At 44.6% G+C, this 25171-nt stretch overlaps 1 protein-coding gene across 1 annotated transcript in view; it reads right to left on the bottom strand.

Annotated features, from left to right (window-relative positions):
- Positions 1 to 25171, bottom strand: part of LOC139384439 (T-cell immunomodulatory protein-like) — a 125245-nt gene that overhangs the window by 82495 nt on the left and 17579 nt on the right. Inside the window, exons 7-9 of the mRNA XM_071129206.1 lie at positions 14816 to 14874; positions 11194 to 11275; positions 4292 to 4386 (exon numbers count right to left, since the gene is read on the bottom strand). Of these exons, the coding sequence (XP_070985307.1) occupies positions 4292 to 4386; positions 11194 to 11275; positions 14816 to 14874 (236 nt within the window). The remainder of the gene's footprint in view (positions 1 to 4291; positions 4387 to 11193; positions 11276 to 14815; positions 14875 to 25171) is intronic.

Genomic DNA, 25171 nt, shown 5'->3' with positions numbered 1-25171 from the left:
TCCCTGTTAGTAAGCATTTCTCCTTTGCCACAATAATCCATGTTTAACAGTATTTCTGTCTGTAATAAAGCCATTTTGTGGGGAAAACTCATTCTGATTGGCTGGGCCTGGCTCCCAGTGGGTGTGCCTGATGAATTTATTTCAAATGACTGATTTCCTCATACAAACTAACGCAGTAAAAACTTTGAAATTGTTGCGTTTATATTTTTGTTCAGTATAGTTTCACGAGCTGTTTTCAGCAACTGGTATTGTTGAATTCAGTTGTTATATTGGCAGATTTGCTAGTACCAAACGATTTAGTTGGCTTTTCGCCTAGTGTTTCATTTGCAATGTGATCTCCTGTACTGTAATGAACAGTGAAGAGTGAGTAACTTCTTTGCCAGGTGAAATGGTGAATCATCAGCTCATTGTTATGGATGTATCCAAATAAATGCCACTAGAAAACATATTATGCAAATGCAGCTACTCTGCTGTTATTCTGGCTGCACTGTTTGACGTGACTGTGCTAGCTATAGTTGGCTAGCTAGCAAGCAAGGGATAAGAACGTTGCCGGCCATCATGGCAACCGAATAAAAAGAACGAACGACTGGATTACGTCTTTGGCAACGGACGAGCAATGCAAGAGGTGCTAATGAGTGAGGAAGAGCAAGAGAAAAAGTGTGTATTTCATTGCCCTGTGATGAATAACGAAACATTGGACAGGTGTCCATGAGAGAGAGAGTTCGGGGAGGCAGAGATGATGACAAAGCTGGTGACAGACTACACCCACATGTCAGCATGTCACAAAGACAGAGGTTATCTGTGGATGTCACCTGGTGCTACCGTGCCCTGTGTCTGGCTGTCTCAGACTGATGGCCTGACTCTTTCACATTGGAAATTTGCCACTGTATATTAAAGCGGTGGGGTGGAGAAAATGGCCATGTCCTGTTCCCACTCTCATATGCATCAAGTGATGTGGGCTTTGGCTGGGATTCAACTCAACTGTCTGTTCCCACTCATGTCGTGAATCTTCAGATGATTGACTGGCCATCCAAATGGATCAAGAAGACGTAGGCTACCTAACATTGTACATACTGTACACACACACACTCGGCTCAGGAACATATATGATTTATCTTCCTCCCAAAAAGAAATACAAAAGAAAATCCAACCAGCTCCAGATACTGTCAAACCTAGGGACAAAGGTTTGGATATGCAGTACATGAAAATGAAATGAATAACAGTGTGGTGCTCTGGGCTGGGGAGGGGAGGTGGAGCTGTACGGGCCAACCCATGTACCCCACTCTCCCTCCCCTGCACATTGGAATTCCTTGCACATCCCTAGGCGCTTACTCATGCCTCCTCAGACAATCATGTTTTATGGATGGGCTTTCCTCCCGGCACGCCGATTAAGGGACAATCAAATTCTAGGCCACCTCCCGGCCCACGGATCCCAGTGTCTGGAGGAAGGGCCGGCTATAGGTTCCATTAACATGTCTGGATCCTGTCGGAGCTGGGACACGTGACTCCTCCCCCGACCACGGACACAGAGGGCTGGGTGAAATTAAGCCCAGTGGCTTGCGAAAGTATTCACCCTTGTTTGCATTTTCCCTATTTTGTTGCCTTACAACCTGGAATTAAAAATTTTTGTAGGGTTTGTATATCATTTAATTTACACAACATGCCTACCACTTTGAATATGCAAAATATTTTTTTATAGTGAAAAAAACAAGAAATAACAAAACTTTACTTGAGCGTGCATAACTATTCACCCCCCTAAAGTCATTACTTTGTAGAGCCACCGTTTGCAGCAATTACAGCTGCAAGTCTCTTGGGGTATGTCTCTATAAGCTTGGCACATATAGCCACTGGGATTTCTGCCGATTCTTCAAGGCAAAACTGCTCCAGCTCCTTCAAGTTGGATGGGTTCCTCTGGTGTACAGCAATCTTTAAGTCATACCACAGATTCTCAACTGGATTGAGGTCTAGGCTTTCACTAGGCCATTCCAAGACATTTAAATATTTCCCCTTAAACCACTTGAGTGTTGCTTTAACCTCCGACCCAGTCTCAAATCTCTGGAAGACTGAAACAGGTTTCCCTCAAGAATTTCCCTATATTTAGTGCCATCCATCATTCCTTCAATTCTGACCAGTTTCCTAGTCCCTGCCGATGGAAAAACATCCCCACAGCATGATGCTGCTACCACCATGCTTCACTGTGGGGATGTGGATCCTCGGGGTAATGATGTGTTGGGTTTGCGCCAGACATGGCCAAAAAGCTAAATTTTAGTCTCATCTGATCAGAGTACCTTCTTCCATATGTTTGGGGAGTCTCCCAAATGCCTTTTTGCAAACACCAAACATGTTTGCTTATTTTTTTCCTTTAAGCAATGGCTTTTTTCTGGCCACTCTTCCGTAAAGCCCAGCTCTGTGGAGTGTATGGCTTAAATTGGTCCTATGGACACACTCCAATCTCCGCTGTGGAGCTTTGCAGCTCCTTCTGGGTTATCTTTGGTCTCTTTGTTGCCTCTCTGGTTAATGCCCTCCTTGCCTGGTCTGTGAGTTTTGGTGGGTGACCCTCTCTTGGCAGGTTTGTTGTGTTGCCATATTCTTTCAATTTTTTTATGAATTTTATGGTGCTCCGTGGGCTGTTCAAAGTGTTTAATTATTTTATAACCCAACCCCGATCTGTACTTCTCCACAACTTTGTCCCTGACCTGTTTGGAGAGTTCCTTGGTCTTCATGGTGCCGCTTGCTTGGTGGTGCCCCTTGCTTAGTGGTGTTGGGGCCTTTCAGAACAGGTGTGTATATATACACTGAGATCATGTGACAGATCATGTGACACAGGTGGGATTTATTTAACTATGACTTCTGAAGGTAATTGGTTCCACCGGATCTTACTTAGGGGCTTCATAGCAAAGGAGGTGAATACATATGCACGCACCACTTGTACTTTTTAGATTTTAATTTGTAGAATTTTTTTGAAACAAGTAATTTTTTTCACTTCACCAATTTGGGCTATTTTGTGTATGTCCATTACATGAAGTCCAAATAAAAATCAATTTAAATGACAGGTTGTAATGCAACAAAATAGGAAAAAACACCAAGGGGGATGAATACTTTTGAAAGGCACTGTACACTCAAAAGAGAGAAACTAATACCTCATGTATATGGGGTGGATTGGTATAGGTTCTGGATGGATATGGTAGGTAGATGTATGGAGTTCCACCTATAGGCGAAAATAGCCTATCCCTTCTCATGCAGCAATTCAATGAGACCCAGTGTGCTGTGCTCATATTCAGAGGGCGTGTACACATGCGGTGTGAGTGAATATAATGGACAGCCTCTGTAAACAGTCTAATGAGTGTGAAGCTACATGTTTACGCTGTCAATGAGCAGCGGATTAGCGTGATAGGAAAAACACACCGCAAGATCAAATGGCCTCGATCAGTGTGGGAGGGGAAAGCAGGGGGAGCCATGTTCCTGCACACACAGACACCACTCTACAGAAGCATACACACCTGCAGGAACGTACCGGAACGCGTACCTACACAGACAAAAGATCCCAGACACTGATTGAACAGAGCATCTCCTCCTACCAAGCTTCTAATCCAATCATGTCTCGTAGCCTGAGGTCAGAGGGAACTACACAGGCTAGCTGAGAGAAAACGAGCAGGAACTCAGTGGTGAGAGGAAAGAGAGAGAGAGATACAGTTTTGAGTGAGTAAAGGTAGAAGTAGCTAGCTAGAGGATCGCTAATGGAATCAACTATGGAAAACTTTTCCATTCTCCTCATCTCTTGACAGCGAAGAACTGCACAGTATGACAACCAAACAAAAGCCAACATATGTTCTGCCATCTTTCTCCTTTCCTTCTCCCTCAGTCTCCCCCTGCTCAAATCATAATTGTCTGTGACAGGCACGCAAAAGCAGACGTTTGTGGGGGCTGTTATCTTCTCTGCAAGACTCTCATTAGTCTCGGAGTGGCTATGAACCCATTTTCTCTATTGTTGTCCTGCCACTTATGAGTGTGTGCTGTCGATCTCCTGGATGAGGGGGGTGGTTACTGGGGAGAGTGGTTCTGAAACTAAGAGATGGGGTGATGCAGGTATTGGCTGTGTCACTCAGCAGCTCTTCTAAAGGACCCCTGGTGTTTTCAACATGACCAAGATGCTCATGTCTGAAAGAAGAAAAAAACAACAACCTGACACTCAAAATGGCAGCCTGTGAAGGACAAAGGCAGGGCTAGTTCAGTTGAAGGATGGAGCAGGATTCGAGGTCTCTTGTCAGGTTTCAATGGAGGAGTACTGTACCTCAGGTTCCCCGGGCTTAGAAAGGTAGATGGCACTCCTGTGGCATGCATCGTCCAGACACACTGGAAGAAGGTGGTCCTGGAACCCATCTCCATCTGGAAGAAAAAAGAGAAAGACACGAATAAAACAAGGAGCAACAACAAGCAGGATGATGGGAAAAACTGAAATGAACAGAGACAGAACGGAGGGAGGAGTAAAAACATTTAATCAGAGCATTGAGGAAAAAGAGAGAGACAGGTAGGTAGGGAGGGAGAGAGAGAGTGAGGTAAAAGGTGAATGATAGAGACTAAAACAGTTTCACAAATCGTAGCGAGCTTGTCAGTCTTTTCTGCGTTATCATCCACTGATGTTTATTGTCAGACTAGTAGGATGGCACTGGCTTCCACTGATGAAGCACATTATTATTCAGACAGAGTGGGAGAAGGAAAAGACACAGAGAGAGGGAGAGATAGGAGGAGAAGAAAGTGAGAGGGAAACCGCAGTGCCTGGTGAAGCTCTGATGCAGGGTGACAACCCCATTGGCATTCATAGGATACAACACAGGACCAATAACAATGTAAATCAGAGGCCGGGCCTGCAGAGAAACCCAGAGATTACACACTCCACACTTCCTGTATTCCCCTGGCCCAGGGAACCAGCCTGCAGCCAGACACATTACAACACCCCAGTCTGTAATCTGATCTGGACCCTGTCATGCAACCAGACTTGGGAAGGAGGCTCTCTCTGTGTGTCAATGTGAAAAGTTGGACACATTTTATTTGTGTGTGTGTGTGTTGGTGCGCGCCGATTAAAGAGAAAACGATGTACAAGGCATTATCCTTGAGGACGACCATGAAGTATTTCAGACTTCCTCACGACAATGCAAAAGCTAAGAATAACGTGTGTCACTAGTTTGCCTCTCCAACACTGCTCTCAGAAAAAAAGAGGCAGAGAAGATGAAGTGTACCTCGACAACGTCAGAGAAATATCACACCAGAGATGAACAAAATAATAAATACTGCCTGGGCGCTGTGTTCCAATGTCTCCTTATACAGTGCCTTGCGAAAGTATTCGGCCCCCTTGAACTTTGCGACCTTTTGCCACATTTCAGGCTCCAAACATAAAGATATAAAACTGTATTTTTTTGTGAAGAATCAACAACAAGTGGGACACAATCATGAAGTGGAACGACATTTATTGGATATTTCAAACTTTTTTAACAAATCAAAAACTGAAAAATTGGATGTGCAAAATTATTCAGCCCCCTTAAGTTAATACTTTGTAGCGCCACCTTTTGCTGCGATTACAGCTGTAAGTCGCTTGGGGTACTTCTCTATCAGTTTTGCACATCGAGAGACTGAAATTTTTTCCCATTCCTCCTTGCAAAACAGCTCGAGCTCAGTGAGGTTGGATGGAGAGCATTTGTGAACAGCAGTTTTCAGTTCTTTCCACAGATTCTCGATTGGATTCAGGTCTGGACTTTGACTTGGCCATTCTAACATCTGGATATGTTTATTTTTGAACCATTCCATTGTAAATTTTGCTTTATGTTTTGGATCATTGTCTTGTTGGAAGACAAATCTCCGTCCCAGTCTCAGGTCTTTTGCAGACTCCATCAGGTTTTCTTCCAGAATGGTCCTGTATTTGGCTCCATCCATCTTCCCATCAATTTTAACCATCTTCCCTGTCCCTGCTGAAGAAAAGCAGGCCCAAACCATGATGCTGCCACCACCATGTTTGACAGTGGGGATGGTGTGTTCAGCTGTGTTGCTTTTACGCCAAACATAACGTTTTGCATTGTTGCCAAAAAGTTCAATTTTGGTTTCATCTGACCAGAGCACCTTCTTCCACATGTTTGGTGTGTCTCCCAGGTGGCTTGTGGCAAACTTTAAACGACACTTTTTATGGATGTCTTTAAGAAATGGCTTTCTTCTTGCCACTCTTCCATAAAGGCCAGATTTGTGCAATATACGACTGATTGTTGTCCTATGGACAGAGTCTCCCACCTCAGCTGTAGATCTCTGCAGTTCATCCAGAGTGATCATGGGCCTCTTGGCTGCATCTCTGATCAGTCTTCTCCTTGTATGAGCTGAAAGAGGGACGGCCAGGTCTTGGTAGATTTGCAGTGGTCTGATACTCCTTCTATTTCAATATTATCGCTTGCACAGTGCTCCTTGGGATGTTTAAAGCTTGGGAAATCTTTTTGTATCCAAATCCGGCTTTAAACTTCTTCACAACAGTATCTCGGACCTGCCTGGTGTGTTCCTTGTTCTTCATGATGCTCTCTGCGCTTTTAACGGACCTCTGAGACTATCACAGTGCAGGTGCATTTATACGGAGACTTGATTACACACAGGTGGATTGTATTTATCATCATTAGTCATTTAGGTCAACATTGGATCATTCAGAGATCCCCACTGAACTTCTGGAGAGAGTTTGCTGCACTGAAAGTAAAGGGGCTGAATAATTTTGCACGCCCAATTTTTCAGTTTTTGATTTGTTAAAAAAGTTTGAAATATCCAATAAATGTCGTTCCACTTCATGATTGTGTCCCACTTGTTGTTGATTATTCACAAAAAAATACAGTTTTATATCTTTATGTTTGAAGCCTGAAATGTGGCAAAAGGTCGCAAAGTTCAAGGGGGCCGAATACTTTCGCAAGGCACTGTATGTCTGTGAATGCGCAAGGAATGAGTCTACACTTTGTCGTTTCCCCAAGGTGTCTGCAGCATTGTGACGTATTTGTATGCATATCATTGGAAGATTGACCATAAGAGACTACATTTACCAGGTGCTCGCCTGGTGTCCTCCGTTGCAATTATTGTGTAATCTCCAGCTGCGTGCATTTTTCCATTTGCTTCAGAGGAGAAACCCAACTGCCACGAATGACTTATCATCGAATAGATATGTGAAAAACACCTTGAGGATTGATTCTAAACAACGTTTGGCCATGTTTCTGTCGATATTGTGAAGTTAATTTGGAAAAATGTTCGGCGTTGTAATGACTGAATTTACGTTTTTTTTTTCTTAGCCAAACGTGATGAACAAAACGGAGCGATTTCTCCTACACAAATAATATTTTTGGAAAAACTGAACATTTGCTATCTAACTGAGAGTCTCCTCATTGAAAACATCCGAAGTTCTTCAAAGGTAAATTATTTTATTTGAATGCTTTTCTTGTTTTTGTGAAAATGTTGCCTGCCTTTTGAAAATCTGAGATGACAGTGTTGTTAACAAAAGGCTAAGCTTGTGAGCCAATATATTTCTTTCATTTGCGATTTTCATGAATAGTTAACGTTGCGTTATGCTAATGAGCTCGAGGCTATGATTACGCTCCCGGATACGGGATTGCTCGACGCAAGAAGTTAACTGAAAGGAGAAAAAAACAACTAAAACCTGCAGGCCCTCCATGGAATGAGTTTGACACACCTGACTAAAGAGTCTTTGGAAGAAAGGCTAACCTTAGTTGGTAACACTGAAAAATCACACAATGAATGTAAAATGGAAACAGCCCATCATTACATTATCACCATTTGAAAGCGTCTAGATTCATTTTATGGATGAATTGTTGATGTAGTGAGTAAGGCGATAGAGATGGTGTGTGTTGGAGAAGAGGTTTAGGAGGAAGGGCTCTCCTGTATCCGCCATCTATCACTGAGGTGTATGTGGAAATTGAAAGCTTGGAGTGTGATCAGAATAACTCCCACTCCGATATCAAGCAGACGCGTCACGCTCTTCGCTTTCCTTTATCTCCCTCTCTCTCAGCTCCATCTGCCTCTCTATTCCTCCCTCTTCCAGCTCCATCTCTCTATTCCTCCAGCTCCCTCTCTATTCCTCCCTCTCCCAGCTCCATCTCCCTATTCCCCCCTCTCCCAGCTCCATCTCCCTATTCCTCCCTCTCCCAGCTCCATCTCCCTATTCCTCCCTCTCTCAGCTCCATCTCCCTATTCCCCCCTCTCTCAGCTCCATCTCCCTATTCCTCCCTCTCTCAGCTCCATCTCCCTATTCCCCCCTCTCTCAGCTCCATCTTCCTATTCCCCCCTCTCTCAGCTCCATCTCCCTATTCCCCCCTCTCTCAGCTCCATCTCCCTATTCCCCCCTCTCTCAGCTCCATCTCCCTATTCCTCCCTCTCCAGCTCCATCTCCCTATTCCCCCCTCTCCCAGATCCATCTCCCTATCTCTCCCAGCTCCATCTCCCTATTCCTCCCTCTCCCAGCTCCATCTCCCTATCTCTCCCAGCTCCATCTCCCTATTCCCCCATCGCCCAGCTCCATCTCCCTAGCTCCATCTCCCTATTTCCCCCTCTCCCAGCTCCATCTCCCTATTCCCCCCTTTCCCAGCTCCATCTCCCTATTCCTCCCCCTCCCAGCTCCATCTCCCTATTCCTCCCCCTCCCAGCTCCATCTCCCTATTCCTCCCCCTCCCAGCTCCATCTCCCTATTCCCTCCTCTCTCAGCTCCATCTCCCTATTCCCCCCTCTCCCAGCTCCATCTCCATCTCCATATTCCCCCCTCTCCCAGCTCCATCTCCCTATTCCTCCCCCTCCCAGCTCCATCTCCCTATTCCTCCCTCTCCCAGCTCCATTCCTCCCTATTCCTCCCTCTCCCAGCTCCATTCCTCCCTATTCCTCCCTCTCCCAGCTCCATTCCTCCCTATTCCTCCCTCTCCCAGCTCCATTCCTCCCTATTCCTCCCTCTCCCAGCTCCATTCCTCCCTATTCCTCCCTCTCCCAGCTCCATTCCTCCCTCCTCCCTCTCCCAGCTCCATTCCTCCCTCTCCCTCTCCCAGCTCCATTCCTCCCTCTCCCTCTCCCAGCTCCATTCCTCCCTCTCCCAGCTCCATTCCTCCCTCTCCCAGCTCCATTCCTCCCTCTCCCAGCTCCATCTCCCTATTCCTCCCCCTCCCAGCTCCATCTCCCAATTCCTCCCTCTCCCAGCTCCATCTCCCTATTCCTCCCTTTCCCAGCTCCATCTCCCTCCTCCCTCTCCCAGCTCCATTCCTCCCTATTCCTCCCTCTCCCAGCTCCATTCCTCCCTATTCCTCCCTCTCCCAGCTCCATTCCTCCCTCTCCCAGCTCCATCTCCCTATTCCTCCCTCTCCCAGCTCCATTCCTCCCTCTCCCAGCTCCATCTCCCTATTCCTCCCTCTCCCAGCTCCATTCCTCCCTCTCCCAGCTCCATCTCCCTATTCCTCCCTCTCCCAGCTCCATTCCTCCCTCTCCCAGCTCCATTCCTCCCTCTCCCAGCTCCATTCCTCCCTCTCTAAGCTCCATCTCCCTATTCCTCCCTCTCCCAGCTCCATCTCCCCATTCCCCCCTCTCCCAGCTCCATCTCCCCATTCCCCCCTCTCTAAGCTCCATCTCCCCCTTCCCCCCTCTCCCAGCTCCATCTCCCCATTCCCCCCTCTCCCAGCTCCATCTCCCCCTGTCTGTGTTCTATCTGCACACATCCAGCTTTTCTGTGCTGCTTTTTCCTTTTTATTTCTCACACATTGAAATCATTTGAGTCTTTGAAGCGCCCAGTCTCCTTCTCGTTCATTCCTCTCCCGGAGGTCATACAACCCCCCCCATCTCCACAGAACAGGTGCTCTGAATCCAATATTTGTCTTTTAATTAGATGCTGATATTCAAAAATCGGCACCAAAAGCTCTGTCGACTACGGGAACAAAAGTGAAATCAAGGATAACGTGCTTTGAAGATCAGTGCAATTAAGCTCTTTAAACCCGTTGCAGGTGTTACAGGCGTGTTCTGGCTTATGCCCCGGTTCTCCTGCCTGCCTGGCATGATGCTGTGACAAGGGCCAAGAGAAAGCAAGCGCAGAAAAATATGGAAAATATGAATTCCGAGGGGTTAATAGAAGGCAACGAGAGGGCAACGCGGCGCAATTGGGAGCTCCAACATCAGAGCCAACATTCAACACTCATTGAGTTTCATACTATGAATGGTCAGTCCGTCTTCATTCATTCGTCATCCTTTTTCCATTTAAACGGCATCACCTACACATGTGCACAGCTGATCAAAACAGTGACGAGTCACATAAACAAATGGGGGCAAAAGCATTGACGCGTTCCTCCGATTCCCGTCGGTCCTGATTAACCTCCAGAGCCTGAAAGTGTAACAGCGTTGACAAGATATATCCCTCTGAATCTTTAAGGAAAGTCTTTGAGCATCCTCCTCTTAACCTTCCCTAACCATGGTAACAGCTTGAAGTGACATTTCCATAGTGATAAAGTGAAAATATGATTAAAGAAGAAAAAGTTTGCTCAGATAAGCTTGACATTTGAACAAAAAGGCCAAGTCCGTCAGAAATAAAGAATTAAATAGACACAGAAAACCACATGGGTAATTTCCCTTGGTATTTCCCTGGGCTCAAGAAACATTTGCATTTTTGGGATGAGGAAATTTGTACTCTAAATATTTTATGACACTCCTGACTGTTAAAATATTGATCTTGGCAATGTGTATGTATGTATGTATGTATTTGTTTGTTTGTGTGTTTCATCCAGTCAAAATGTAACAAATAGTTTACTTAGAGTGGATATGATGCTTTATGATATGGAATTGATTAGAACCCTGTGGCCCATCTAGAAATCCAATCTGATTGTGGACCTACTTCAACTTTAAGATTACAACTCATCTACTGGGACTGAATTCTTACTTCAACGCCCAAGCCAACAAACTTCTGAACAATGAGTAAAGCTGAGACATTCTAACAAGATAGGATGTTGGGAAACTCTGTGCTCTCTCTGTCTGGGAAATCCTATTAGATCAGAGCTGTTTGAAAATGTCATCCCGAAAGAGCACAGACAGTTACGTTTAGGGGCCTTTGAAGACAGACACCAACAATTCCTGATACTGCGAAAGAGCAACGATGGAACTGGGAGTTTAAAAGACCGAATGAGAAAACACGGAAAGAGAACTCACTAAAGTCGACAAAAGAAGACTGGCCAACTTTCTTGACATTTTCTGGTATACTTCCGGGCTGGGTTTTGGTGAAGTTCCCATCCTGAAAAAAAAAGGGACGTTCAAATTAAAACGTAGATACAGTTGGCTACTGTACATTTAAAAACTGAATGATGGACAGAGTGAAAGGACAAATGGCATGGTACTTTGACCATCCATTAGTAAGGGGCTGCTTTAATTGTGTGAGCAGGCAGAGTGGGTGACGGGACTTGGGTGACAAGGGGGGGGGGGGGGTGTAACAGGGGACACAGGGGTGACAGTGGAACAGTTGCAAAGCAAATAACATAGCTGTGCTTTGAGATTCAAGCTGGAATAGTCTCTCTATACAAAAGGTTTCTCTTTACTGTATATGAATATGGCAGGAGTATCAGCGTGTGTGTGTCCTCTCTAGACTCTGGGCTCTTGGGGGACTGGTGTCCAGTGACCCACGTAGTGGCATTCATTAACACAGAGCTCTCAGCGGACCCTGACACAAGGGAGAGCAGGAACACTCCTGTTACAATGTCGAAGACCCTCTGGCCTTTACACTCCAGCCAGAGGGAACACGCTGCACCCAAAAAAGCATGCAGTGAGCTACATATATAGACACACACTAGCAGGCTGGGATACACACGGCACAGTCGTAGGTTCTGCCGGCTTCTTGCAAACCAAACATATGGCCCCTTAGAATGTGAGGTCCCGAAAAGATAACGTCAAATAATTTTTCTCAAACAGGAGTTGCTTTAGTTTTGATACCATAACGTGAACGCAGCAGGACTTCCCTCCCTGCTCCGTAACTCTACACGATGTGGCATAATGAATCGTGTATTTGGTACAAAAACAGAAAAGGGGGAGATATTGGGGGGGGGCTGTAAAACTCTTCCGCTCTCCTTATCTCCTTCTCCCTTCTGGAGCAGCAGATGAGAACCCGGCCCGGTAGGAAAGAGGAGTCCTACCGAGCAACCCATTACTGATTTATGGCATCTGGGAATATTTTCAGAGAGAAGAGGGTAAAAACAAAAAAACATCACATTTTTTTCACGATTCTTCCTTTCTGCTTGTGCTTATTTATTACCTGGCATTCAGACAAAAAGTAGGCAGCTTTTCAGACTGAGCGAGCATGTGAGTGTCTCCCGCCTGCCCATCCATCACACATCTCTCTCTCTCCATCAGTCAGTACCTACCTACCTACCGAGCAGCCACAGCATGGCAGGACGCACCGCTCCACAGTGTGACTCTGCTGATTTGGGTCTGTGTTATGTTACACGGTGATCATCTGATTGAGTCTGGGGTTGACTCATGGAGCACCGATGATGACACCTGGATGGTTAAATCGGTTCGTAACACACGGAGATGCTCCGACTGAGTGCGTTTTGATTGAGTGTGTCCATGTGCGTATGTGTGTGTGTGTGTGTGACTAACTCGTGGATTGCGGGCGTGCTTTAAAAACAAGAAGATTGAGTTGTGGGGGTATCCCGAGTGGCGCAGTGGTCTAAGGCACTGCATCGCAGTGCTAGAGGCGTCACTACAGACCTGGGTTTGTTGCCGGGCTGTGTCGCAACCGGCCGTGATCGGGAGTCCCATAGGGACACAAATGGCCTGGCATCGTCCAGGTTAGGGGAGGGTTTGGCCGGAGGGGCTTTACTTGGCTCATCACGCTCTAGTGACTCCTTGTGGCAGGCCGGGCACCTGCAGGCTGACCTCAGTTGTCAGTTGAACGGTGTTTCCTCCGACACATTGGTGCGGTAGGCTTCTGGGTTTGGCAGGTCATGTTTCGGAGGACGGGTGACTCGACCTTCACTTCCCGAGCCCGTTGGGGAGTTGCAGCGATGAGACAAGATCGTAATTGGGGAGAAAAAGGGAGTAAAATACCAACAAACCCCCCCCCCCCCCCCCAAAAAAAACGTATGATGCAGTCGGTGTTAACCATCTCTAGAGTAGAGATCTAAGTCTTTGTGATTGACTGGTGGTGGCCTACTGATTGAGCATTTGAGGCACGGAAGCCGTTCCTGATTAAATCTGTCGTGTCGCCTTTCTGATTGAGTGAGGAGCGCTGATTGAAGTGTGAAGATCCGCAGACTACGGCAGCAGGTTCACGTTTACACACCGTGCATTTGGCGTCTCTCATGCAACGACGCGCTTTTCGAATCCACTTTACCGCGACTACTGAGAACCTATCAAACAGCTAATGCATTCCTTGCATGATTGTTTAGCAGGAACGGCTCCTTCAGCTGGTGAATTGACAGATCATATCAGGTATTAAAGTAAAGGGGTTGCCCATGGCTTGGTATTAGCCAATGAAAAGCATCCCCTCTGCCTTTCCATTCTCCACAAACAAAAGGCTGTTCTTGCGTAATCAGAGAGAAGAGCAGAAGGATGCCCGGGGAGTCTTCGGAAAGAAAGTCATTAAAATGAAGTGTTGAAATGGGTGAAAGCACTGGCCTGTTACCTGCAGCTGTTAAACGAAAGACAGCCCAGTAAAGGCAGCAGCCAGGAATCACTGGGGTCTTACACAGAGAAAACCAGGAAATGAGTCTCTGGTGTGTGTCTGTCACAGGGTGTGTGTGTGTGTGTGCGCGCGTGTGTTGCGTCTGTGAATTAAATCATGGACACACTTCAATAACTCTGTTGCCACCAATCACTGGTGCATTCCACCATCAACCCCAAAAGCAAACCCCTCGTCCTCCCAAAATACGTTCTAGAAACAAAAAGAACACCAACAGGAACGGGTAAACCGGCTGGATGAAGGATTTGGTGAACACACCTCTGCTTTTAATCACCCAACCCAATTATCCCCTGCTGGACTGTCTGTCTTTGGCTGATGCACTGTGCAGTGTCCCTACAGGCTGAGGTAAAGCAGCACGGCCCGGGGAACAAAGGGGAGATTACCTCCATAAACATAGATTATTAAAGCACTGTCAGAAAGGTTCCCTCCAGCTCAAAGACAGACCAGTTGCAGCACTGGAGAGGTCAAACTCAGCAGGAGGTGAACAGGGTCCATCTACAATACTGCACCAAAGAAACTCTTCCTCCCCTATTCCACCGTTTTCATCCATTTTGCCCTCCTTCCTATCCCTCCCTCAGTCACATTTTCCATATCCCTGCAACCTCAACCCTTCCCTCCTCCTGTCTTCTTCTTCACAAAAGGCGGGTGCCCTGCCTGTGCTTCGTGAGCCTCTGCATCCTGAATTTTAAATACCCTAAAAAACCTGAACTGACTGTACCAATGCACTTGCAGAATGCAAACTACCATCAGTGGAAGCGCTGAATAAAATCTACCAAAAAGAATGTCTCTCTGAAATGACTGCTGTGAGAGAAACAACTACATTGACATGTTTGTCATTTAGCAGACGCTCTTATCCAAGCAATATCCAAGCAATTTACAGCAGCAATTTGGATTATGTGCCTTGCTCAAGGGCACGTCGGCAGATTTTTCACCTCGTCTGCTTGGGGATTCGAACCAGCGACCTTTTGGTTACTGGCCCAATGCTCTTAACCACTAGGCTTCCTGCTGCCCCAACTAAACTCTACCCATGTTTTCACTGACTGTAGATTGTCATTGTACACCGAGTCAACATAAAAGAGAAATGTGATTGTGTCGTACCTTATTAATCCACGTCTCGAAGCCCAGACCATTGCCAATTTGGGTTGTGAGGAACAAATCTGAAAATATGAGAGAAAGTATGTTATTATTCACTGGGAGCCATTCCTATGGTAGAACCAAAGAAAACCAGAGACAAATGGAACCGTCTGAGGCCTACAGTGACTTTCGCAGAGGTGTAAAATAGAGAACAGAAGCCAACAGTATAGAAACAGAAGCTATAGCAACCCTTGACTGTGCAGTAAAAAAAAAAGTTAGGTTGATTTTGCTTGTGGAGCCGGAACGGCTGATGGGAGCAGGAGCCTATCTCCTGTTTCTGTAGAGTGAGTCAGCTTGATGTGCAAGTACACCCCCTGGACAGGATGCTAGTCTATCGCAGGGCCTTACCTCCAATATATCGCATTAATGAGATGGATCGGGTGCCATTTTTACAGTATGTGGTATGACTCAGCCGGGGATCTAACTCCCAAACTTCCAATCTCAGGGTGGACACAAACTAACCACAAGGCCACTGAATTAGTAGGTTTGTTCATCATATTCATCACATCTCCTGCATTGTACTGTCCAATCACACGTCAGTTCACAGTGTGACACTGGTAGGCCCTATGGCCAGAGAGAGAGAAACAATGGTGAATAGTAAAAACAGATGAACACCGTTTTCTTTTCAGTATCAGTCAAAAGTTTGGACACACCTACTCATTCAAGGGTTTTTCTGTATTTTTTACATTGTAGAATAATAGTGAAGATATCAAAACTATGAAATAACACATACTGAAGTGTGAAGCAAATATAAATATAGATTTGATTACAGCTTTGCACATTTGGTATGCCCTCAAACAGATTCATGAAGTAGTCACCTGGAATGCATTTCAATTAACAGGTGTGCCTCGTTAATAGTACATTTGTAGAATTTCTTTCCTTCTTAATGCGTTTGAGCCAATCGGTTGTGTTGTTACACGGTAGGGGTGGTATACAGAAGATAGCCCTATTTGGTAAAAGACCAAGAACAAGTCCATATTATGGCAAGAACAGCTCAAATATGCGTAGAGAAACGACAGTCAATCATTACTTTAAGACATGAAGGTCAGTCAATGAGTAACATTAAGAACTTTGAACGTTTCTTCAAGTGCAGTCGCAAAAATCATCTAGCTCTACGATGAAACTAGTTCTCATAAGACCCAGGGTTACCTCTGCTGCAGAGAATATGTTTATTAGAGTTACCAGCCTCAAATTGCAGCCCAAATAAATGCTTCATAGAGTTCAAGTAACAGACACATCTCAACATTAGCTGTTCAGGGGAGACGGTGTGAATTAGGCCTTCATGGTCGAATTGCTGCAAAGAAACCACTACTAAAGGAAACCAATAAGAAGAGACTTGCTTGGGACAAGAAACACAAGCAATGGACATTAGACCGGTGGAAATCTGTCCTTTGGTTTGATGAGTCCAAGTTTGAGATTTTAGGTTTCCTGGCGGCCATGTCTTTGTGAGCCGCAGAGTAGGTGAACGGATGATCTCTGCATGTGTGGTTCCCACCGTGAAGCTTGGAGAAGGAGGTGTGATGGTGCGGCTTTGCTGGTGACACTGTCTGTGATTTATTTAGAATTCAAGGCTCACTTAACCAGCATGGCTACCACAGCATTCTGCAGCAATACATCATGCCATCTGTTTTGCTCTTAGTGGGACTATCATTTGATTTTCAACAGGACAATGACCCAACACACCTCCAGGCTGTGTAAAGGCTATTTGATTAAGGAGAGTGATGGAGTGCTGCATCAGATGACCTGGCCTCCACAATCACCCGACCTCAACCCAATTGAGATGGTTTGGGATGAGTTGGACCCCAGAGTGAAGGAAAAGCTGTCAACAAGTGCTCAGCATATGTGGGAACTCCTTCAAGAATGTTGGAAAAGCATTCCAGGTGAAGCTGGTTGAGAAAATGCCAAGAGTGTGCAAAGCTGTCAAGGCAAAGGATGGCTACTTTGAAGAATCTAATATATCTAAAATATATTTAGATAAGTTTAACACTTTTTGTTTACTACATGATTCCATATGTGTTATTTCATAGTTTTTATGTCTTCACTATTTTTACTATTTTCTACATTGTAGAATTATAAAGAAAAACCCTTGAATGAGTTGGTGTGTCCAAACTTTTGACTGGTAGTTTACATATTTCAGTGCTTTTTCTTTTCACTTCCGCTCCGCAGAAATTATTCAGTTTTTTTTTCTCTCAATTTAATTCTAAATCACTTTACACTTTTAGAAGCAACCTCCAGTCTGCAGAAAAGCTAATTGTACATGAACAAATGGTCGTGATGAGCCCGTGGGCTCCCTGTTTAGCTCAGGGCTGGGGGAACTCAGCAACAACACTAAGAAGGAAGGAAAAAGGATGGAATAACTTAGACGGGATCCCTATCTCTACAGTTATTAATGAATCTATTGTGAGACATCGCATGCAAGACAGAATACTAAATTAAACCTCTCAACGCGTCTTCTAACATTCCAAGGGTGGCAGGAAAAAAAAATGCCCGTAGGGTCCAATGTATCTTCTCCCTATAGAAATATGCTTGTCATAATAAGTGAAAAGCACTTATGTTCTGTGCACTGTAAAAGACAGCATGATAATTCGGATGGTGTCTTCCAATTCCATTGAGATATTAAACAGATTTTTGGAGTAGAGTGCTGCCCTTTTCTCTTAAGTCAACATTCCTATTCCACTCGTGCAGTGTCTGCGTCATACCGCCCATGGAAATCCAACATCGAACCGTGATAAGCCTAAGTGTGGCAAAATGGAAGGCACACAAAGAAAACTCCACACACCACATGGGCCTTTAAAAATCGGCCATCATGCAGGCAGATGCCCTTTTCACGGAAGGGAGCGATAATCTCATCCACAGAGAGGCTGCTTTGATCAATAGTCCCACTGTGGGTAGCAGATTCAGAGGGGAGTGGGGTGGAGAGGTTATCCATACAGATAGATAGAGACCTTTGGAGACAGGCACTACTATACATTTCACAGTGTGTTGCTGAGGGAACCGTAGAGTTTAGCTGCATTCTCCCTTTCCATGAGTCTCTCTCTCTCGCACTCCCTCTGTGATCTTCAGACGTGTGGCCCGTGTGGAGTGTGTAGCCTCCTGCAGTCTGCTGATGAGGAGTAAACAGGTTCATTAAATCAGGCTGTAAGGAAGCTCTCCCCAGCTAGCGGTGGGTATCTGCCTGTCTGATTAGAAGGGGCATGGACGAGGCAGGGGAGCTCTCCACATCACTGAGAAATCCTGTAAACACTTACAGCCTCCCACGGGACACTCCTCCTCTCCTCGTCATCCTCCTCCTCTCCCTGGTTCACAGTAACGACATACTTCAGTGGCTCTATAAAGACCTCTGCCCAGTAAAATAAAAACGGCTGTATAAACTTCTTCCGTCACTTGGTTTTACGTGTATAACACATTTTTATTTATTTATTTATTTATTTTTACAAATGGCACCGCTACTTGAGCAAGAGAGATATCAGGAAAACCCAATAGTAGTCAATATAACACAATATAAATGGGATGTGCTCCCACCCATCCAGTACATCTACTAGAAACAGTGGCAGAGGGAAGGCCCGTGGCATGATCAAAAAAAAAAAACACACACACACCCCCCAGCGAGCTGGGAAGATGGTGTCGGAACATGAGGTCTGATAGAAACTGTCTCTGAGCCTGTTGGTATCAACAAGCCATCAGACTGCTGAACACCTGAACTGGTCTGCCCACCTGCTCTGATTCTCCCCATCTTAGCACACCCACACATCACAACTGCTGCTATCAGACTTACAATTATTGCTAAATATTGCAAAATTTAAAATACTTGCCCTCCAATCCCCCCCCCCTTCCCCACTTGTTAATATTGGACTATAAATTGTGACTTCCTGTATTATACTAATATCATGACATAATCAATTACATTACGCATGGAAAAGTACTGATGAACATAAAAATGTCATGGTGAAATGATCCAATGTATTTATAATCGAAGTGACTGTGTTATGACAGTTGTGAAAGCTTGGGTTAATTCAAAGTCTGTGAAGACGGCAGTAATTACTCTCCTCCTCTACACAGTGATAATGAGAGTGAACTATGTGGCTTGTCTTCACCTTTCTCATGCCATGTATGAATAATAGTCCTATTACCTATTCATTAGACTTCTCCATAGACAGACAGGTTGCCCCCCTCAACGTATCAATGTTCCGGCTTACACAAGCTTTCACAAGTGGCTAGTTTGCATCAACTACATCCACTAAAATCACTGCTTTATAACGGCAAACTTTGGTATCGGATCACAACGTTCCAGCACAACTCGTGATTTGTTGGGAGAGTTGTCTGTCTGAGGCTCCGCCCCTGAATGACATTTTTTTTCCTTTTCAAAGTTACCAAGAGAGTCCGTCATTCATCCCAGACCCTAGTCACTGCTGTTGCCTAGGGCCAGAGTTCCCGACAATAATTAATTTGGGAAAGCCATTCATCATGACTTTAAATACAAAACTAATTACAAAAGGTGCAGAAACTTGCAGGTTGATATACACAGTACAGGCAATTGGATAGACTTCGAAACAGACTTGTGCATATTCAACCCGTGACTCCAATGAATGCATAATTCAGGTATGCGTAAAGGCTCTGGGCTCTAAGTGATATGTCATGTCACAGTCTAGTTGCAGGATTGCAACCACAAAGCTAATTAAAGAAAGTCTTAATTATTAAAAAGGTGCACTATGCAGAAATCGCTCCGCCATTTCCTAGTTGCTAAAATTGGAATAAGTTACATATTGCAGCTTTAAAATAGAGAATATATTGTTTTATTACACCAAGACTTCCAAGCTGTGGCATTGGAGTAAAAAAATCAGGTGCATCTGCGGATAAAAACCTACGAAGCAGCAAATCCCAACAGTGATTTCTAACATCTTAATTGCAAAGTGTTCATCCTTAATCAGTTGATTGTTTCTCCCACCTCCTCTCTTGGATTAGGGGTGATTATGTTTGTTTCAGTTAATATTCTCCTCGTAAGAATAGAATAATCTAAGAAAACACACAAGACCATAAATATGTTCACAGATGAGGTAGGTTAATTGTTACTTGCAGGATAAGCATTGTCGATTTGAGCCCGCCATTACAGATCCAGAGAGTGGGTATCAGTTTACCTCTCCTTTTCATGGAGCCTGATGTAGCCCATTCAATCAGCTCAAATCAAGTGTCCTTTCAGTCTTACTGCCTCCTTAATTGCACGGTGAAAGCCTCAGTCCTCTTCTCTGTGGTTGGTTGTTTGTTTTTCAAGGCCTGCTTGGCATGCTACCTCTCCATTATAGCATGCATATTTCAAAGAACTCCAGGATTAATATATTAACGAGCACATTTTAGATTACACCTTTAGGGGAAACCTGCCATAAAAAGTAAATCCAAAGAGAGCTATTAAAGAAAATATTATTCTATTCATGCCCTGACAGACTTCACACATACAGGTCTACATAGACATGGCTATGCAGCAGCTAAACATGACATGGTATGGGAATTACTTGATTGAATAGTGTCTATGGAATTGACAATTAATCATGTAATCATGAAATGACTATGCAAGTGAATTTGGAGAAAGGTGCAAAGCATGATCCCAAACATAGTTACATAACACACATTTACAAAAAAAAAAACACATTTATCCATCTGGCTTGCTGTGTTACACACATATCTATCTAATACGGATTACAATGAGAAACATAAAAAAGCAAAGGGAGGGGACCTCTTGTTTGAGAAGTGGAAACATTATCCCGCAGTTTTGTTAGCAATATTCAATTAAGTCTAATGAGAGTGTTTAATCGAGAGCACTGTGTGGAGTTCCATCCCCACATCCATAATCTCAGTGCTGGGAATACCAGGCAATACGATGGGTTTGAATGCTCTGCTTTGGAGCAGGACACATGTTGGGAGACAGGGAGTCCCACAGAAAGGGAATAGGGGGCTCAAGGGAAAAGGAGGCAACTCTGGAGAATTCAGTCTTCTTCTCCAACACTCTATACTGACCTTCCCTGTTGCCCATCTTTCTGAGTGGAGGAAGGAGATGACAAAGCGACGAGTTAATTTCTCTGATACATTTCAGCAACTACGGCAGGCAAACAGCATGAGAAGAAGAGTCGGCTCTAGACGGTCTTGAGAAGGTGAGTAAGGAGATTCTAAAGCAAAGCAAATCAATGTTGTTGGCTTCTATATGTTGGGTATACAGATGACTGCGGAAAATAATCTCCAGATCCAATCTAGAAGGAATATAGCTTCTATCTAAATCGATCCTCAATTTGACCTATTTTCAAAGAAAATACTAGCCTTGTGTGTGTAATTGGAGAGGAATGCTTTGAGTTATTCATAACCTCTCAATCAGATTTGATTGGGGGGATTGAAAGCAATTTAAAGCATCGGGGCAGCAGGTAGCCGAGTGGTTAGAGCATTGGGCCAGTAACCGAATGGTTGCTGGATCGAATCTCCGAGCTGATAAGCTAAACATCTGTCATTCTGCCCCTGAACAAGGCACTTCACCCACTGTTCCCCGATAAGCCGTCATTATAAATAATAATTTGCTCTCAACTGACTTGCCTAGTTAAATAAAGGTTAAAGGTTAAAAAAATTTATCCGCTGACGGTTTGACTTAGAATGTATTATAGCTCTCAATTCCATTATATTATAGGGAGCAGGGATGAAGCGCCACAATATCCCTGCATCACATTACCTTGTAAACAAACAGAGCCACCGTTCTGATCTCTACCCAGGTGGAAGCGGGGCTTTGACACAGTGTATAATAGAGCGGGGTATTCTCTCACTCCCCAACCACCTGCATCGATTTCCCTTTCTCTCACACTTCTTTTCTACCTGACATCATTTCATTATTGCTGGGTAAATCCTAGACGGGAACCTTCAGCTAAGGATTGAGGATAACAGGTAAGGATAGTTCAATGGCTTGAGCTGGAAGACGGAATCAAACCCGTAAATAGACTCACTGTGAGCCGAGGTGGCTGTTATTGGGTTATGATGTCAGTCGCAGGCCGTCTGCCACTGCAGTTTGCAGCCTTTGGCATGATAGAGCTGCAAGAGTAAGGTAGTGCATGGGTGTCAAACTCTGGCCCGTGGGCCAAATTTGGCTCGCGGGGTAATTATATTTGGCCCGCGAGACAATACCAAATTACTACTAGAGCTGGCCCGCCGGTATTATACAGCGCATTCACCACTAATACTACGAATCCCATAATGCTCTGCTGTTTTCGCGCGCCAATCAGGACAGGACCCAGAAACGCTCTCTCCTCTGTGACAGTAGTCATAGCAACATAGACGCTACAACTGTCAGCGAGCTAACCCTTCCCAAAAATGGCGAAAAGAAAGGCAGAAAACAGGAGCTTTCTGGACAAGTGGGAGGCAGAATATCTGTTTAAATATGTAAAAGACAAACCTGTTTGTCTTGTTTGTGGAGTCAACGTGGCTGTAAGTAAGGAGTACAACAGACGACACTATGAAACGAAACACCATGACAAATACAAGGACCTGGACATGACTCAAAGGAGCCAGAAAGTAGAGGAGATAAAAATAAGTTTGGTTTCACAACAGAATATGTTTAAAAAAGCCACATCACAAAGCGAGGCTGCTGTAAAGGCTAGTTATATAGTGGCAGCAGAGATCGCAAAATCAGCCCGGCCCTTTAATGAGGGAGAGTTCATGAAAAAGTGCATGATGAAGGTTTGTGACCTCGTATGCCCAGAGAAAAAACAAGCATTTTCAAACGTGAGCCTGAGCAGGAACACAGTAGCTGATCGCACATGTGATCTTGCCACCAATCTGTATGACCAGCTGATGGAAAAGGGAAAAGATTTTGTTGCGTTCTCCCTCGCTGTGGATGAGAGCTGCGACGCATCTGATACTGCTCAGCTGTCAGTCTTCATCCGTGGAGTGGACTCAAATCTGTGTGTTACGGAGGAGCTATTAGGATTCAAATCAATGCATGGCACAACCACAGGAAAGGAAATCTTTGAGGAGGTTTCCAAATGTGTAACTGAAATAAAGCTGCCGTGGGATAAACTCGTTGGATTAACGACAGATGGTGCGCCAGCGATGTGCGGTAAAAAGAGTGGACTGGTGGGCATGGTTCGGGAGAAGATGCGGGAAGAGAACTGTGCAGGTGAGCTAACTGTTTACCACTGCATCATACATCAGGAAGCACTGTGTGCCAAAGCCCTAAAGATGGAACATGTTATGACCACAGTAACACAGGTAGTTAACTTTATAAGAGCCAAAGGTCTAAATCACCGCCAGTTTAAATCTTTTCTGGAGGAGTGTGGTTCGGAATACGCAGACGTGCCGTATCACACAGAGGTGAGATGGCTAAGCAGAGGAAAAGTACTGAACAGATGTTTCGAGCTGCGTGAGGAAATATGTCAATTCCTGGAAACCAAAGGGAAGGATACAGCAGAGCTCCGGGAGCAAAAGTTCCTGTGTGAGCTGGCCTTTCTCTGTGACATCTCGAGCCATCTCGATGCGCTGAACCTGCAGCTTCAGGGGCGGGGGCGCATCATCACAGACATGTACGCTGCAGTGAGGGCCTTCAAAACTAAACTGTGCCTGTGGGAGAATCAGATGCTGCAAGGAAACCCTTGCCATTTTCCCTGCTGCCAATCCATAAAAGCGCAGATCTCTACCGCCGTGTTCCCATGCGCACAGTTTGCTGAAAAACTCAGTGTTCTCGCCGCTGAGTTTAGCCGGCGATTTGCCGACTTCGATGCCCAGAAATGCAAGTTTGAACTGCTTAGTAATCCCTTCGCAGTTGATGTGGAAAATGCACCAACCAACATCCAAATGGAGCTGATTGAACTCCAGTGCAACGACACGCTGAAGTCAAAGTATGATGCTGTGGGCGCCGCACAGTTTCCACGGTTCATCCCTGACACAATGCCTCAGCTCCGCACCCAAGCTGCTCAGATGCTCTCCATGTTTGGCAGCACTTATCTATGCGAGCAACTTTTCTCCTCGATGAAGATGACCAAAACAACTCACAGGAGACGTCTGACTGATGAACATCTTCGCTCGATACTGAGGATTTCTTCAGCTCAGAGCTTAAGCCCAGACATTGATGAACTAGCATCCAAGAAGAGATGCCAGGTATCTGGCTTGGGCACATCAGATTAGACGAGTGTGCAATAATTAACGTTTTCTTTATGCACTTTTTCTTGCTACAAGGCATGGGCTTGAATGGTTGATTGATTTATTATCATTTTATTTGTAAAATTATTAGCCAGTGGAAAAAGTTTATTTTGGTATTTAAATCAGAAGGCTGCAAATAGAAAAGAGGCATACAATTTTTATTTAAATTGTATTTATTTAATAAATGAATGCCATTGATGTGTTTTTTCATTTGAAATTCGATTTTGCATGTCTCCACTATTAAATTATATATTGTATGGTAATAAGCGATGCTTGTTCCATATTCAATGTTAAAGCAAAACTTGTTTGGGTCCATATTAAAAGGTTAATTTGTTCAATGTTGGCCCGTGACTTTGTTCAGGTTTTACATTTTGGCCCACTGGGTATTTGAGTTTGACACCCCTGAGGTAGTGTGAGAATATTTCTTGCTAAATACTAATCAATGGAATTCCAGATTAACCTCATAGTAAATTACCCCAGAGTTTTCAGGGTATTGCAGTGTCTGATTGCAGAGAAAATTATCCTCAAACTAATTCTCTGAATCTATTAATGTTACATCCAGAGTTGGGAAAAAAGTTGTTCAGTTAAAGACTAGTAGTGCTGAGCGATTAACCAAAATGTTTTTTCTCTCAGTTTTAACAAACATTGACTGAAGTCAGTTCAATTATTTGAATTCCATTTTAAAATGTATATTTCTATTATGTGAGCTCGATGTGCAGTTTCTGTAGAGATAAATCAGATCAAGACTGAACTGTGGCACGTAGTAGGGAGTTGAGTTTCCAACAGGCCCATATTCGACATAGTTTAGCGCAGAAAACGTGGTACAATGACCATAAATCAATTGCGTGACCGCTTAAAACTTGTCCGGTCTGTGTGGAGCAGACATGGAGACAAAGAAGAGAGACATGCGATCGAGAGGGATAGAAAGCAGTTGCTTCGCGAGGCTGAAAATACATTATCTAAGTCAGGGGTGTCAAACTCATTCCACGGAGAGCCGAATGTCTGCGGCGTTTAGTTTTTTTAAGACCTAGACAACCAGATGAAGGGAGTTCCTTACTAATTATTGACCTTAATTCATCAATCAAGTACAAGGTTTGAGCGAAAACCCGCTGACACAAAGCCCTCCTTGGAATGAGTTATGTTAACATATGACATATG

Source organism: Oncorhynchus clarkii, chromosome 26 (genome assembly GCF_045791955.1).
Source record: "Oncorhynchus clarkii lewisi isolate Uvic-CL-2024 chromosome 26, UVic_Ocla_1.0, whole genome shotgun sequence".
Lineage (NCBI taxonomy): Eukaryota > Metazoa > Chordata > Actinopteri > Salmoniformes > Salmonidae > Oncorhynchus > Oncorhynchus clarkii.
This window is presented reverse-complemented; position numbering and strand designations above follow the sequence as displayed.